The sequence below is a fragment of the Pipistrellus kuhlii genome, unplaced genomic scaffold (assembly GCF_014108245.1).
Source record: "Pipistrellus kuhlii isolate mPipKuh1 unplaced genomic scaffold, mPipKuh1.p scaffold_m20_p_5, whole genome shotgun sequence".
Classification (NCBI taxonomy): Eukaryota; Metazoa; Chordata; class Mammalia; order Chiroptera; family Vespertilionidae; genus Pipistrellus; species Pipistrellus kuhlii.
The window spans coordinates 59662604-59679251 of NW_023425551.1; the positions used below are offsets into that span (position 1 = coordinate 59662604).

Consider the following 16648-nt stretch of genomic DNA (forward strand, 5'->3'; position numbering starts at 1 on the left):
AGAAATTTGAATGAGGGAGAGGGAGCAATTGAAGGCTAAAATTGTAGGGTATTTCATCACATTTGTCTTTAGAAATATAAATTGGTAGCAGTGTAACAGTTCATTTGATTTAAGGAACTTGAACTCAGACAACTTGGAGTCACATTAGGAATCATGATGATCTGTTTTATTTAGTGTGGAGATATGACTCAATACTTCTTAGACTTCAGAATGTGAGAAGAATGTTGTATTAAGAATATAAATGAATATTTTATTATTTCCTTCCACTCTTTGGAAACTACAGTTTTATAGGAATCTTCACAGATTATCTTATCAGTCACAGACTAGTTATACCAAGACAGCTATAAAGTTTCCCTCAATTTAAAGTTTAAACAGGATTGTTCCTGCCTTTCTTCTCCTTTATAAAAACCAAATGTTATGACCAGAGTTCCTCTCCTCCCTTTTCACAAAGCATTTACTTCAGAAAAACTTAAAATTATAAATTCTTTCTCTGTCCTTTAAGGTGTGTATCTTCTTAAAAATCTCTTGCCAAGTCTACAACCCCGGGTTGTCATAAACAAGAATCTAGGAGCCATCACCTTGAAATGTAATCATCAAGAAAGATAATGCCTGCCCTGGCCAGTTTGACTCTGGAGAGAGCATTGGCCTGCAGATTGATTCTGGTCAAGAGCATATGCCTGGGTTGTGAACCCAATCTCCAGCAGGAAGGCATGAAAGAGGCAGACAGTCAACAATTCTTTCTCATTGTTGAAGTTTCTATCTCTCTCTCACTCTCCCTTCCTCTCTGAAATCAATTAAAAAATATACACTGAGTGGCCAGATTATTATTATCTCTGAACACATAATAATCTGGCCACTCAGTGTATATCCTATATAATAAAAGGCTAATATGCAAATTGTCCCCTGGACCAGCAGGAGTTCAACCAGCAGGCAGGCTTGCCAACCATCCATGTCTCCTCCCCCTGGCCAGGCTGGCCGGACCCCACCCATGCATGAATTTATGCACCAGGCCTCTAATATATGCATCGGGATATATATATATATCAACACATAATAATCTGACCACTCAGTATATGTGATATATATATCACATATACTGAGTGGTCAGATTATTATGTGTTCAGAGATCATAATAATCTGGCCACTCAGTGTATATTAAAAAACCAATGCCAAAACTGGTTTGTCTCAGTGGATAGAGCATCGGCCTGAAAACTAAAGGGTCCCAGATTCGATACTGGTCAAGGGCATGTACTTTGGTTGAAGACACATCCCCAGTAGGGAGTATGCAGGATTGATGTTTCTCTCTCATCAGTGTTTCTAACTCTCTCCCCCTCTCTCTTCCTCTCTTTAAAATAATCAATAAAATATATTTAAAAAAAAAAGATCATGCCTGTGTCTCCCAGTCTGTGTGGGTGGTAAGTAGATAACTTTAGCAGACACCTTTATCCCAGTTATAAAATGGCTTCTTATCTTGAAGATCGGTAAAGATTTCCTTTCTTTTGTGTAAGGCCAATTAGCAAACACATATAGCCTATTGTCATAGACCCTAGTTCTTTTCTTTTAAAACCTTTTTCACTCTGTTTTACAGATTGAAATTCAGACTGAGTTTTGGCCCCTCAGCTCTATTACAATTGCCTTAATTGAAGTCTTTGTTGCTTGTTTAACTTTGGTGAAAATTTTGTGATGACCATAGGTTTCTCAATTTCCATAAAATTGTGTCACCTCATCCTGAGCACTTGAGTAAACTCCATTTATATTGAAACACAGAGTTTTTATTTTATAGTGAAAATAACAAACCAACTCTTTGAGAATGTATTAATCAGAATAATTGAAAACTTATTTCTAGTCAATATTTATCAAAAATTAGATTGAAGGACAGAAACAATTTGTAAGGGAGATCTAAATTTATCTGTGCTTCAGATATCCCATAATCCACTTCTGAATGGAGTTAAGAAGAAAAATGCACTAAATTCAATAGATTTTTTTTTTAACTCTGGTGTGCATAAAAACAGAAAAGAAACTGCTGTGTGAAACTCATATTTTGTTATCTGCAAAGATGTACAGAAAAGTTACTCATATCCTAAAAGGACCTCATGGTGTCATTTCTTCCTGGCCTTAGTAGCAAGAGCAATTGTTCTTTCTCTTGAGTCGGTAATGTGTTGTTATATTAGCATAATGGTGCAACTGCAAATAGTGCAACTAGCCATAGTTTCTTCTGTGCGCTAGAAATCTATACTAATAAAAGGGTAATATGCTAATTAGACTGGACATCTTCTGGTCGACCATCCGGACGTCCTTCTGGACAAAGCCACAGTGGCAGGCCTGAAGCACAGGCAGTTAGGGGTGGCAAGTCACAGGGGAGAGCAGTTAGGAGCAATCAGGCAGACAGTCAAAGATTAGGGGTGATCAGGCAAGCAGGCAGAGGCAGTTAGGGGCCATCAGGCAGGCAGAGAGGTGAGTGGTTAGGAGCCAGTGGTCCCGAATATGAGAGGGTTATCTGACTGCTGGTTTAGTCCTGATCCCACAGGTATCAGACCTAAACTGGCAGTTGACACCCCCCAAGGGGTCCAGGATTGGAGAGGGTGCAGGCTGGGCTGAGGGACACCCCTCCCATCCCATACACAAATTTCATGCCTCAAGCCTCTAGTATTTGGATAAAGTTAGTAGACAAATTAAAATATTTCCAATATGATATTTTTAGCCATATATTTGAATTCCTTTTTTTAAAACCCACTGCATTTTTTCTCCTCTGGATTTGACTAAGTCCCTGAGTTGCACTTCACTTTTCTCAAACCTTCTCTAGGACAGGGCTTGCTGGTATACACAGATAAGTGGGTGCATATTCAGTTAGGGTGATTATGGGAATTTAGGAGTGGTTCACTTTGGAAATTCTGCATCAGCTTTTTGGGGTAATACTTGATAAGAATTCTTCACTGATATTTTGGGGACCCAAAATATTTTGACAGAAGGCATCACAACAAGCAACATTTTGATAGGAAGAATCAGAACAGGAGATTCTGGGAATGCCACATGCCATTTGGTAATCAAATAAATTATTCCCTGGGCACAACTAACCAGAAATATATTGGTGAGCCTATGGAGTGAGAGATCCCATTAAAATGAATGACATATAAAAACTAAGAAATGCTGCAGCTGATTGCTTGGATTTGAATTATAGCTCTGCCACTGTTTCACAGGTGAGAGATGTAAGCAAGTTTTATAGCGTCTATTTGTCTAAATTCCACACCTTTAAAATAGAAATAAGTACAGTATCCCTCCAGTATGGTTGTTATGGAGGTTACAGAATTGACATAAAGATACTAACCCCTGTGTAATTTTTATCCTTCTGGTTTGATCGGGAGATACACAAACAACACACTGACATAGGTAATTTTAGATAATCTATTTCAAGTTTTTTCTCCGAAAAGCCTTTGCATATGAAATAATAACAAGAGAAAGGTACAGACACTCAATAAAACATTTTCTCAACATTAAAAATAACAATCTTTTTTAATGAATGGAAATTCTCTATTTTGGCATACCAAGTATTGTATTCATAACTGGGCAAATAACAATGCCACTTTGGGTTTTTTTTATTATTATTATTATTTGCCAGATATTGGTAAGGACATTTCACAATTCATCAGCTTTTAACTTTTCATAAAGAAGTTTGTCTTCCTTTATATGTATTCATTTTTCCCTAGCTAAATCTATATTTCTGTTGCTGTATGATTATTTATTTTTGTTGGAAAAGCACTATTATTTTATTCTAAAGTAGAGGTACTGACTTTGTGTTGTCAGAGTAAACCACATTTATTCATGATTTTTTTTAAAAAAAAAAGAGAGGTACTGATTATAAATTAACCTCAAAGAACAGTAAAAAGGATTTATTGAATAATTCTCAGGCTGTTATATAAATCATGGGAGAATATTTCACAGAATGCTTTATATAGAGTATAACAAAAAACTGGTTTAAAGATAACTAACTTCTTTGATTTTTTATTAGAAAATTGAGAATCATAAATCCTAGTTTACCTAATGATAATCACAGAACTGGTAATTTTTATGAGCTTCACACTAACCTTGTGTTTGCTCATCCATTTAAATTCAAGTGTTTCTTGAGAGGTGAGCTATTTTCACAAAATGTTCTTAAAACGGTAACACTATTAAAATTTAAGCATTGAACATAGTCAATAGAATAAAAAGCACTTCAGATCAGTTCTTACCATCAAGTCCACTAAATAGAGAAACACATTGTTAAATAGTGCCTTCTTTTATTTCTTCTATTACTGTTGCTCTTTTTAACTTTGTGATTTAATTACAGTCATGTATGTTTACTTCTAAGAAAATAATGGAAATTTTGAATTCTCCTAGTTTCACTGAGTTAAGAATAAAGCCACAGTCACATAAAAACTAAAACAGAAAAAAGTAAATATCTATTTGATAGCATCAGGCAATGTGTTGATTTTTTTTTTTCAGACAAGTCGAAAATCTCATACGTTCTAAACATATTCTTGAGTCAGTTGTAGGTTGCATCAGTAACACATTTGTGATTAAATGAATCCTTTCCTTGTTTCTAAGTAAGAACTGTGAGATAGAGGTAGATGAGTGAGTGCCCAGGTGATGCCTGTGCAAATGCAAACACTTGTGTTAATCTTCACAGCACCTTTGCTGTCCTGTGTAAGGATGAATTTCAAGGTAAACACATAGGATAACCAAGGGTCAGTGATAACTGAGAGTTAATTTGAGATGTAAGTAACTCTATTTCTAGAAGACACAATTTATTACATGGGCATACAAATGATTTTTTCCCAAAAGAACATTTGAATATATAATATCTACTTGGATTATTTTACTACATCTTCACATCATAATAGGAATAGGTGTATTCAGTGTGGTATGAATATTTTGCTTTTGTAAATGAATGTTTATTTTTTTAGGAGACTTATAAACTATAAATCCAGGACACTTATACTTAAAACATGAACTATTTATTTTTACAACACATTTCATTTTGTTACTATGGTAACTCTTTAAGTTACCCTTGACCAGATATGTCACTTATTTTTGATAAAGAGCTCATTACATTTTAAAATATGTGTGAATTTTTGTTGTTTATTTTGTTTTTGGTTTGTTGTTTTTTTTATATATAGTAGGAAGAAACTAACAATAGGCGGACCTTTATTTTCATAGATTAAAAAAAAAGCAGTAGGACTCTCAATACTTTCCTAAGATGCGAGCAAATATGACAAAATTGCCAACATTACAAGCCAAAATGTTACCCAAAATTCTAACTAACCAAAACTGTTCCTAATTCTACTTCTATGTTAATAATTGATTGATAAAACATTATTTTTAATAAGTAATAAACTTAAATTTGTTTTGAAAATCACGAATGCAATAGCATTTTTCCTACTAAATCTGGAAAACTGGTTTTACATAGTCAATCTTAAGAATGATCATCTTCAGGAAAAAAATGAAGGCACTATAAAAACTGTTCTCCATTATCATCAACAAAAACTCAAAGTGGTTTCTTAAAATTGTATGATAGAGAGCAAATACCAGGTCTTTCGAAGAAATCACTTTTGCTATATCCCCATCTACTAAAAACAAAACAAAACAAAACAAAACAAAACAAAAAACACAGAGTTTTAAATGTGCCTTTTTTCCCTTCACAAAATTCATCCATAAGGAAAATTACCAAATAAATATTGTTAAGGTTTAAACAAAGTATTATAGACTCATATTATTTTTTGTTTTTGCCTTTTTTCTTCAGTTTAACCTGGTGTCCTAATGTCATATTTCCTCTTAATATATCATCTCATTAATGACTAGTAGCCCTGTGCATGAATCTGGCCCATTACAGCTCAGCTCACTGCCCCCACCCCCCACCTGCTATTTGGTCATTACACGTCACAGTGTAATGACCATTTGCATATTAATTCTTTATTATATAGGATACTAGTTATAAAAGTAGATTTTCTACTTAATTAGGTATGATTTTTCCTATTTAGATCTATATTACATTAATTTTCCCTAGCCCATATTCATTTAACTATTTTAGAGAAAAAATTAAGACTTAAGAAAATTTCCATTTACCTTGTTTGTAAGTATAATGTGTAAATTTGTCTATCCTTGTTGAAAATTAGCAAAAAAAAATTAGCTGTCATCAGTCTTAAAAATTAATTCCATGTCCATTTAGGCTGTTTCTAGCACTTTGCATATTAAGAAACAATCCAAGTGATATGATATGAAAGGGTAGTTATGGCAATACAATTATAGGTGTAGCATTATTGGAAATTCTGCATTGCAGAACTAGTTAAAAGAAAACATTAAGACTATAGATAATGGACACTTCTGGTTTTTTTCTTTCCATGTAGGCCTGTTTTGTGAAATTAATGGAAAGAAATTTGATTTACCTTCCAGCCTCCATAACACTACATCTACAGAGCTCATGGATAAATTCAAATGCATCTGTGTCCCTGGCTTTCTTGGTAAGTAACTTGACAGTTGTGCCTTGTAAATATCACTTAGCACTGGGGAATTATATCAGGAAGTTATTGATTCAGTAGTATATATTTTTTGTCCCCTTTTAATTTCATTTAGCCTAACATTTGATTTGCATCCCAGTAACTCAAAACATCCTATTCCATTTCTAGACTCCAAAGTAGAATATAAATTGGTTCTCATCTGAGCAGACTTTGAATGCTTACCTCCTCAGATTAGCTTGTAGGATGTACTTTCAAGAGAAGTGGTTGCAGTTTTAGTAAGGTGAAATTAAAGAGTTCTGACACTAATGTGTGTGGTGCTCTTATTTGATGAGTTTAGTCTCTGCTAACACCCCGAGTAGACTAAACGATTTAGACAAATTTAAGAATTATAATCTGGTATCTGCTTTCCTTTGAAAACTTACTATTTTTCAAAGGTACAACCTGAGAGATAGATGCAGATGCGTGTGCTTCCCATCCCTGCAAGAATGGAGCTGCTCGCGCATTGATCAACCTGGGAATTGCTTCTTCCGCTGTGTGGCCCCATTTAAAGGTAATGATCACCAAGGGAGGACAAGCAAACATAATTAAAACGCAGGTCTGTCTCTTGTCTGAACTCATTTCAGTCTTCCAACAACATTATTAAAGTCAGCTCCTAAAGTGACCAACCAATTATCCCTTACGGAGACTGAAATGAGTTTCGTTTTTTCATCCACTATAATCATTTATCTTAGTTTTTTATTAAAAAGATCACCATTACAACCAAATGACACACTGAAAAGTAAGAAATATCTTAGCACCCTATCACTTTATGTTTAAAATACCTTTTCTTATTATTTCATTTCTCATAAAATTGTTTTATAATAGAATCACTTATTTAATTTTTGGAAGTAGCTATATTTGGCTTAAAATATAGTTGCCATTAACATATACTTTTTTAATGGATTTCAACTTTGATCATACTTCTTTAGCTTAAGTTAAGAAACTATAGTTGTTGTTTTTTTAAATAAATAAATAGATGGTTTCCTTGTAAAATATATATTTGATAAAATACTGTGCAAACTAGTACTGGTATATAAAAATCATTGAATACTTCTTTAAACTCCAGTATCATTTTCTAAGCCACAAATTTTAAAAACTATATCAGTCATGGTTCTACAGAGAAATAGAAGCAATGGGAGATTCTCTTGTTTCTCTCTCTCTCTCCTTCTCTCTCTCTCTCTCTCTCTCTCTCTCTCTCTCTCTCTCTCTCTCTCTCTGAAATTGTATCATACAATTGCACAATTATAGGATGTTTGAATTCTCACTCCTGCCATCTGCAAGTTAAAAACCAGGAAGGTCAGTGCTGTAAATCTCAGTTGAAGGACAAAAGAAAAATAATGCAGTTCAAGTAAGCAGGCAAGAAAGAGCAAATTCTCCCTTCCTACACTTTGTGTGTGTGTGTGTGTGTGTGTGTGTGTGTGTGTTTTCTAGTGGGAGCCTCTTAAATTTGGCTGATGCCAAAAGATAGTGAAAGAGCAAGCTACCTTACTGAGTTCACTGATTCAAATGGTAATCTCATCAAGAAACAATTTCACAGACACACACTGATAAAAGGTTTAATCTGGGTACCCAGTAGTTCAATGAACTTGACTTACACATTTAACCACCTTACTTTTCAATTAAATATAATCAATTTGGATTATTGTATTTATTTTTATATTTTTTAATCCTCACCAGAAGATTTTTTTCCCCCATTGGATTTTAAGAGAGAGTGGAAGGGAGAAAGCAGTGTGGGAGGGTAAGAGAGAAATATCTATGTGAGAGAGACACATCATAAATTGCCTCCCACATGTACTCTGACCAATGCTGGGGATCAAACCTACAACTTTTTGGTTCATGGGCTGATGTTCTAACCATTTATCAACACTGGCCAGGTGAAATATTTTTAAAAGTTACACCTAATTTTCTTAGATAGCTTCTTATAATTATTAATAGAAATATAAGATTGCATGCCTAATTTCAAATATTTTACATCTGTTTAATCTCATTAAATTATAGTTTTCTTGTCTGTTAAATAAAATTGAGATTATGCCTACCTCATTGAGTTGAATAGAGATTAAATGAGATATGTCCTATAAATACCATTGTTTGCCAGAAATGAGAAATCATCACCTGATTAATTGTAATTTTAAATAATTTTGTAACACATTTATGTAAAATCCATACAATAGACAATATTATGTAATGTTTGGTTAGGTAGGATGACAATACATATTTAATTATACAGTTGTAAAGATACATACATAATAGTCTAACTTTATATTTTTAAAATTGCTTTATTTTTTACTTTTTTATTAAATTTGCTAGAGGCCTGGTGCATGAATTCCTTCATGGCCAGGGGTAGGAGCCACAGGCAGTTGGCCGGCCAGCCCCGTACCCTGGTTGAACTCCAGGTTGAACTCTCAGTCAAACTCCCAGTGGAGGGGACAATTTGCATATTAGACTTTTATTAAATAGGATTAAGATAACATTTGTCAACATGAAGATATAAGTTTCAGGTGTAGATGTTTTAAAAATGATTTTTTAAAAAAAATTTATAGAATTACTTCTGTAGAGCTGAATGGTACAGTGTTTTTATGCATCGTAGTTTCTAGCATTATAATTATAGATATGTTACAAGATCTGTATATTTCACTGTGTGTCCACCACCCAAAGTCAAATCTTCTGTTACCATATATTAGGACCCCTTCTCCTTCCACCCCCTTTCCTCTGGTAACTATCACACTGCTGTTTCTGCTCATGAGTTTCAGTTTTATGACCCACGTATGAGTGAAATCACATGGTTCTTAGTTTTTTTTCTGATTGATTTACTTCACTTAGCATAACAATTGCCTGATGCCCAGATTTTTCCCCCTCCTATGCTATCCTCCAATAAAAGGAATCAGGTCTCCTTGGAGATTTAGTTGATTCAAGACAAGGAGATCATGTGTACAAATAAGTGTGGAGAATACCACAAACCAAGGAATTAATAAAAAAAAACCAAAATTATGACTGCATGTCCAAGGGACACAGGAGCCAACTGAGGGTACTCCCAATGACCAAAGCTAGAATAATTTGAGCAAGAATATAAATTAGTAGTTAATTATTATACAAAATAATCATCCATGAGTTCACCTGGTAAAAATAAATGATTGAATAAAAAATTAGGGAACAATACATGTGCTTTATGTACAGAATAATTTCAAATAATGTATGCAGATACTTTGCACTTCAGAGGTGAAACATGACTCTTTACTCCTTAAATGTGGGCTACATATAGTGATTGTCTTTTTTTAAAGCACATTATGGAATCCTGACCGGGTTGCTCAGTTGGTTGGAGCATCCTTCCATACACCTAGAGGTTGGAGGTTCAATCTCTGGTCAAGACACATAGCATATTGCTGGTTTAATCACTAGTTAGGGTGCATAAAGGGGACAACCAATCAATGTTTCTCTCTCACATAGGTGTTTCTCTTTCTCAAAACTTATCCCCAGGTGAGGAATATAAATAAAGTACATCATTGAAATGGGTATTGGGAAAAAGTAGCTTTATGAGCTTGTTTTTGGAAAATTTAAAATATGTTATTGTTTCTTAAACATATGTGAATTTGTAAGATATAATGCTTTGAGTACTTTAAGAATATACACTTGCTCAAACATGTTGTCCTTTGCAACAGTTATAATGCATTCCTAGTTATAATTAAAAAAAAAAAAAAAAACACTATAGAGAAAGGGATTTATCCAAAAAGCAGACTGTGATTTTATAGCCCATTTGTGGGGACAATAGAAAAATATTTATATAATTATTTCTGCAGAGCTGAATAATATAATATTTTATGCATTGTAGTTTCTAGCATTATAACAACAAATCCTCCACAAGTAGCATGACTTGTACACATAATTTTATTAATGCTATATGTCTTTTGAAATCTGTAGAATCATTTATTTTTTTTAAAGAACAAACAAATACAGAAAATAAATTTCTCAGTACTATTTTCCTCATTGGAGTTAGCAAGTGTTAGTTTTAATTTACCTTAGGCTTCTTTTAGTGTTCTAGTCTTAGAAAATGAAGCTGGCAAATAAACATCAAAATGTATTTTCTTTTGAAAGAAATGGCATTATTATTATTTACTATAAACAGAATTTTTTCAGCTATGAACACAGAATTTTAATAAATAAAAATGTGTTTCACTTTCTCTGATAGATGTAATTATTATGATTTATTTGAAGAAAAGCTAATGTATTTAAAAAAAAAAGCAAAATGTGAATTGCATATATATTTGAATATTTATAAAGTAGAAAATAACAATTTTCTATTTTAGTTAAAATAAGAATATTTCCAATATCAAACATTCCCAATGAGTTCTATTGTCATTAACTAGTCTATTATTGGAGCTAGTCATTGTTAACTGGGGCACCCTATACTATAGCCTGATATTTCTAACATTTCCAAAAATTATTCATTAATATTAATTTATCTTGCTATGCAAAATATACTAAGTAGGTTATTAAAAAATTTTCCGGACCTACAAAGTTTAGCTCAGTGGATAGAGTGTCATCCTGAGGACTGAAGTGTTCAATTCCGGTCAAGGGCATGTACCTTGGTTGTAGGCACATCCCCAATAAAGGGTGTGCAGGAGGCAGCTGATCGATGATTCTGTCTCATTGATGTTTTTAACTCTCTATCCCTCTTTCTTCCCCTCTGTAAAAAAATCAATAAAGTATATTATAAAAAATAAAAATAAATAAATTTTCACATATGGAATAGATAGAAATAAATAAAGCCTCAATGTATAAAATGTTCTTCTATATAGGAAATGAAAAGAAAATTATTAATCATGCAGACACACACACTCTCTCCCGATATTAAGTACACTCAATCTTCTTTCTTCCAGAACTAAAAACAATTGTGTATGTGGTCATGTTTTGCAAATACAGTTATTATTCTTTTATGTAATAAAAGGCTCATATGCAAATCCACAGAACAGTGGAGGTGGAATCACTGGTCCTTATGATGCACACTGACCACCAGGAGACAGACAATTAACACAGGAGCTGTCCCCTGGTGGTCAATGAGCTCCCACAGGGGGAGCGCCTCTCAGCCAGAAGCTGGCCTCATGGCTGGGCTTCTCAGTGGTAGTGGTGGGAGCATTTCCCACCTCCACAGCAGTGCTAAGGATTTCCAACTGATGGCTTAGGCCTGCTCCCTGTGAGGAGCTCCCTGTGAGGAGCAGACCTAAGCCATCAGTCAGACATCCCCCGAGGGCTTCTCGACTGTGAGATGGTGAAGGCCAGGCTGAGGGACCCCGTCCCCCCCCCCCCCCAGTGCATGAATTTCATGTACCATGCCTCTAGTATCTATAATAATAAAATGGTAATATGCTAATTAGACCAGACATCATTTTGTATATCCTTCCTGATAAAGCCAGGACTGGAGGGAAGCCAGCATGGGTCCTGGGTGCCTGTGGGTAGCCCAGTGGAAGCTAGCCAGGTCCCAGGTGTCTGTAGGCAGCCCGAAGGAAGTCACCAGGTCCTGAGTGCCTGTGGATGGCTGGAAGATAGAAGCAGTCCAGGTCCTGGATGCCAGAGGCAAGCCAGTGCCAAGAACTGGGGGAAGGAAGACCTATCCTTGCATGAATTTTTGTGCATTGGGCCTCCAGTATCTATAATAATAAAAGGCCAGGTGTCATGACCAGAGTGACCAATCGACTAGTTGCTATGAGGTGCATTGACCATCTCTTGGTACCCCCCCTACCCCCTTCCATTGTTGGAAGGCCAACAGGGAACCACAGGAACCAGGCTGGGTGGAAATAGAGCAGGACTGGGGACTAAACTCGCAAGGAGCAGCAGCATCACAGAGGGTCACGGGGCGGTGGCAGCATCACGGAGCATCCCGGGGCAGCAGCAAGCAGTGTCGTGGAATATCCTAGGGTGGCAGCAAGTAGTGTTACAGGGACTTGCAGGGCAGTGGCAGTGTTGAGGAGCAGTGGACATGGCTGTAATTATAGGCTAGGCCTAGGGACTCTACATGTGCACGATTTTGTGCGCTGGGCCTCTAGTCTATATATATATAAAAGGCTAATCAACCAGCCCCCTGGCCACAGCTGTGACACCCACTGACCACCAGGGGATACTCAACACAGGAACTGCTGAGTGACAACAACTTTGCAGAGTGCCCTCTTACATTCTGGGACCCCTCTGGGGAAGGTGGAGTGCTGGTTTTGGCCCAATCCCACCTGCCAGAGGGACCCAGTTCACTCTATAGATGCCCTTCGAGCCCTGACACCGCCCCATGTGCAGCAGGATGGGAAAGGACCACAGGAGGTTGGATCCAGGGCATGTCCAGCCCATCTCATTCAGTCCTGCCTCGGCCACCTTCTAATCAATTTACTTTCAATGTGCATGAATCCGTGTACTGGGCCTCTAGTATAGATATATATATAAAATCAGCGCCAATTAGCAGTGCCCAATCAGCAATTTTAAATTCTAAACATAATGACCATGAAATCTAATGAAAGTAAAGAAAAGGTAAAGATGAAGACTACATGTAAAAGAAGTTGATCCTGACAGACTTAGCCACTGCTCTCCTTACCAGTGAAGCACTTACTAGTAAAAAGTCAAACTTAATCACCGAATTTGAAGTGTTTCTTAAGTAGGTGATGATGACTACAACTTTTAAATTGCCCATTACACATCAGCAATACTTTGATCTATATTAAGTTAACGGAGTTCTCTATAGAAAACTTTGATATATCTATGATCTAGCTGGTGTGGCTCAGTTGGTTAGAGCATCCTTGTATCAGAAGGGTTTGATTCCTGGTCAAGGCACACACGTAGGTGGTGGCTTTGGTCCTCACTTGCGGTGCTTGCAAAGGGCAGCCAGTCAATGATTTTCTCTCTCTCAAAACAACAATAGCAACACAAAAACATAAAGCAAACACTATGGTAAATCTAAAATTTTAATTGTATATTTACTAGTAAATAAACTGTTGATGATTCTATAATTCATAAAATGAAACTTTTGCATATTAAATTTCACTAAATAAAGGAATCTGAGAGAGAATGATATTGCACATACCATTGTTAAACCAATAGTTTTTGTATTTCTATTACATTTTGGTGGTAAGAAAGAAGTTGTTTCTCTTCTAAAATATCAAAGTTTCCAATTTCTAATACAGAGAAAACAGAGCTCTGCTATGTTTAGTATTAAAAAATACATAAATAAGTGCTTAAACTAATAAGGCTATGTGTGTGCAAGTAGAATAGAAATACTGTTTGAGTCAATGTCTTATCTGCTAAAGCTTTAATGACACCTATCCCTAAATGTGTAGCAATTAAGTTAAAAAAGCAGAAATGATAATGAGCCATTAAACATGTTTTCAAAAGAAAAGAAAAAAATAAATAAAATGCTTAATTGTGTTGAAAGCCAGAATAACAATGCTGTTTTCAGGTTAGGACACTCTGTGTGGGAACTTTTAATTAAAAAGCAGGTTTCAGTACATACTTTTAACTGCCCAGAAGTGAAAAAGACTAGAGTATGAATAATGGAGAAATTAGTTTTACAGCCTTTATAAGCCACATCTCAGTCACTCTTGTGTTGAAATACAACAGGGAGCTACAGATGCTGTGATTAAATGGTCTTTTTGCACCTATCTTAACATTCTTGGAGGACAGAATATTTTGCCTGGACTGTACAGATAACCATCTCTAATATTTTGAAAAGAATTTAAATCAATTACATATTAATTAAGTACATTAAAAAAGGTTATTTTTTATATAAGTATTGCATTGGAGGGCTCAAATAATTTGGATGAAATAATAGCTCGAGTTCATAATACATTTTCAATTAAAACAAAAGACTATTCATTCAGCCCTAGCCAGTCTGGTCAGTGGTGAGAGCATCAGCCCTAGTACTGAAGAGTCAAAGGCTCCATTCCAGCCAAGGGCATGCACCTCAGTGCAGGCTAGTTCTCCGGCACAGTTGCCAATCAATGTGACTCATGTAGATATTTATCTCTCTCTTCCTCCCCCTTTCTTCCACTCATTCTAAAAATCAATGGGAAAAATATCCTAGGGTGAGGATTAGCCAAAAATAACAACATCAAACTATTAATTTAGTAGTTTATGTCAATAATTCTATTTTCTATTTCTTTTGTGTTACAACTAAAACAGGAAGCATGTAATACATATTGGTTTGGCAGTCATACTGTTTTCACCTTCTTGGTGATTAGTTTTAGGTCAATATAAATACTTAGGTATTGAGGCCACTTAGCAAGAATAAAGACAACCTGAGTAGAGCATAGGTATATCTCTTTGTTGTATTTATAATAGGAATAAAGTCTTTTTGCTTCTTTTATTAATTTATTTTTCTTTTTTTGGAATTTAGAGGTATTTGATATTTTGGTCATTTTTTTCATTAATTATATAATTTAAGTGTATATATATATATATATATATATATATATATATATATATATGATTATATTATATTGAGCATGCTATAGAGTTTAATCAGCAAGACATTATAGAGCTAATCCCATTCCAGTAACTCAATACATACAGTGATAGAATGATAGGTCTGACAGATTCAGAGAAATACTTAACTATAAGTTACATTTTATATTTATCACTTTTGATTTGCATTATTAACAGGAGATAATATACCCTTGAATCTGTAACATGTAGGTAAAATTATAATTAAGTTGAAAATCACAAAGAATGACTGACTTGCAATCTGTTTATAATAATTTGAACTCTGTAAAGTTAGAAAGTGATGGCACAGCTATTGTTTTTATAAATTCATGCCTTTTTTGGTTTTCAGGTTATTTTAATATTTTTGGTATTTTTTAGAATCTTGTCCTCTACTCTTTTTTAACCTTTTCACTATATGTCCTTTTCAGATTTCTCAAAGAAATCCATTTGTGGCAACTATCCCTTTCCCAGCATGTAGAAAATGGTCTTTTCCCTTTAAATTGAACAAATTATATGTTGATGAATTTTTGAAGTTTTATGAATATCTCAGAACTATGAATGCTCCAGTAAGAAATTTAAAATAAAATAAAAGAAGATAAGCAGAGGAGAAAAGAAAGCATAGAATTCAAAAGGCTCAAATGTGTTCAGTGCAATCAAAATTACTTGAGAGCAATGAGGTTGGAGTATAAAGCACAGTCCAAATCAGAAATGTCATCTAAAGAATACCAGGGGTTATAGCAAGTAATGAGTCTGGAAAAAAACACACAACCATAATCAAAGGTATTTTTTGAAAGATCACCTTAAACTATAAAATTGAATTTGATTTTTTTTTAACAGTTATATACTGGTAGTAGAGGAGAAGTTAAGTGTTTACAATAATCAAGCTCTTATTTAAAGATATGGAAACAAGCCAAAACAGTTTGGCTCAGTGGATAGAGCATCGGTCTGAAGACTGAAAGGTCCCAGGTTTGATTCTGGTGAAGGGCAGCATGTACATTGGTTGTAGGCACATCCCCGGTAAGGGTTGTGCAGGAGGCAAGTTGCTTGATGTTTCTATCATCAATGATGTTTCTAACTCTCTATCCTTTTCCCTTCCTCTCTGTAAAAAATCAAGAAAATATTTTTTTAAAAATAAAATAAAGATATGGAAACAAGGCTGAGGGAATTGGAAGATTTCAGAAAATATTTAGGTAATAAGCCACAGGTTAGTTTTTTTTAAGATGTTCAGATGTGTGAAGTGAGGACAAGAAAAAAAAAATCATGCTCAGATGCCCAGGGTGGAAAAAATGAGTTATTTCCCTGGGGCTACAGGTATATTAGAAGCATGTATAATGAAAAGGAAATCAGCAGAGCTTCAGAATGCTGAGTTTGTCAGACTATAAGTTATTAAAGTGAAAGTCTCCCTTAAATCATCCTAATATGTGCATCTGGAGCATAGGAGAGAGTCCCGAAGGAGTATAGTTTGCTAAGATATCAGTTAGAAAGAAATATATAGGATGTCAAAGGAAATAATGATCAGAAAAACTAAAATCTAAGGAATAGATACAGAAAGAAATACACAATGAGAAACCAAAGGAAAGGAAAGAGGGTTTGAGAAAGACACTGTAAGAAAGTATCAACTATTATTGGACAGTCCACTACAATTCAGTGTGGAAATGGTCCAAAAA

General features: G+C 34.8%; 1 protein-coding gene across 1 annotated transcript in view; it reads left to right on the plus strand.

Moving 5' to 3' along the window:
- The window catches only part of EYS (eyes shut homolog), a 1188193-nt gene that overhangs the window by 241252 nt on the left and 930293 nt on the right, over nucleotides 1–16648 (plus strand). The window contains 2 exon segments of the mRNA XM_036415133.1: nucleotides 6926–6984; nucleotides 6987–7041. Coding sequence (XP_036271026.1) covers nucleotides 6926–6984; nucleotides 6987–7041 — 114 coding nt within the window.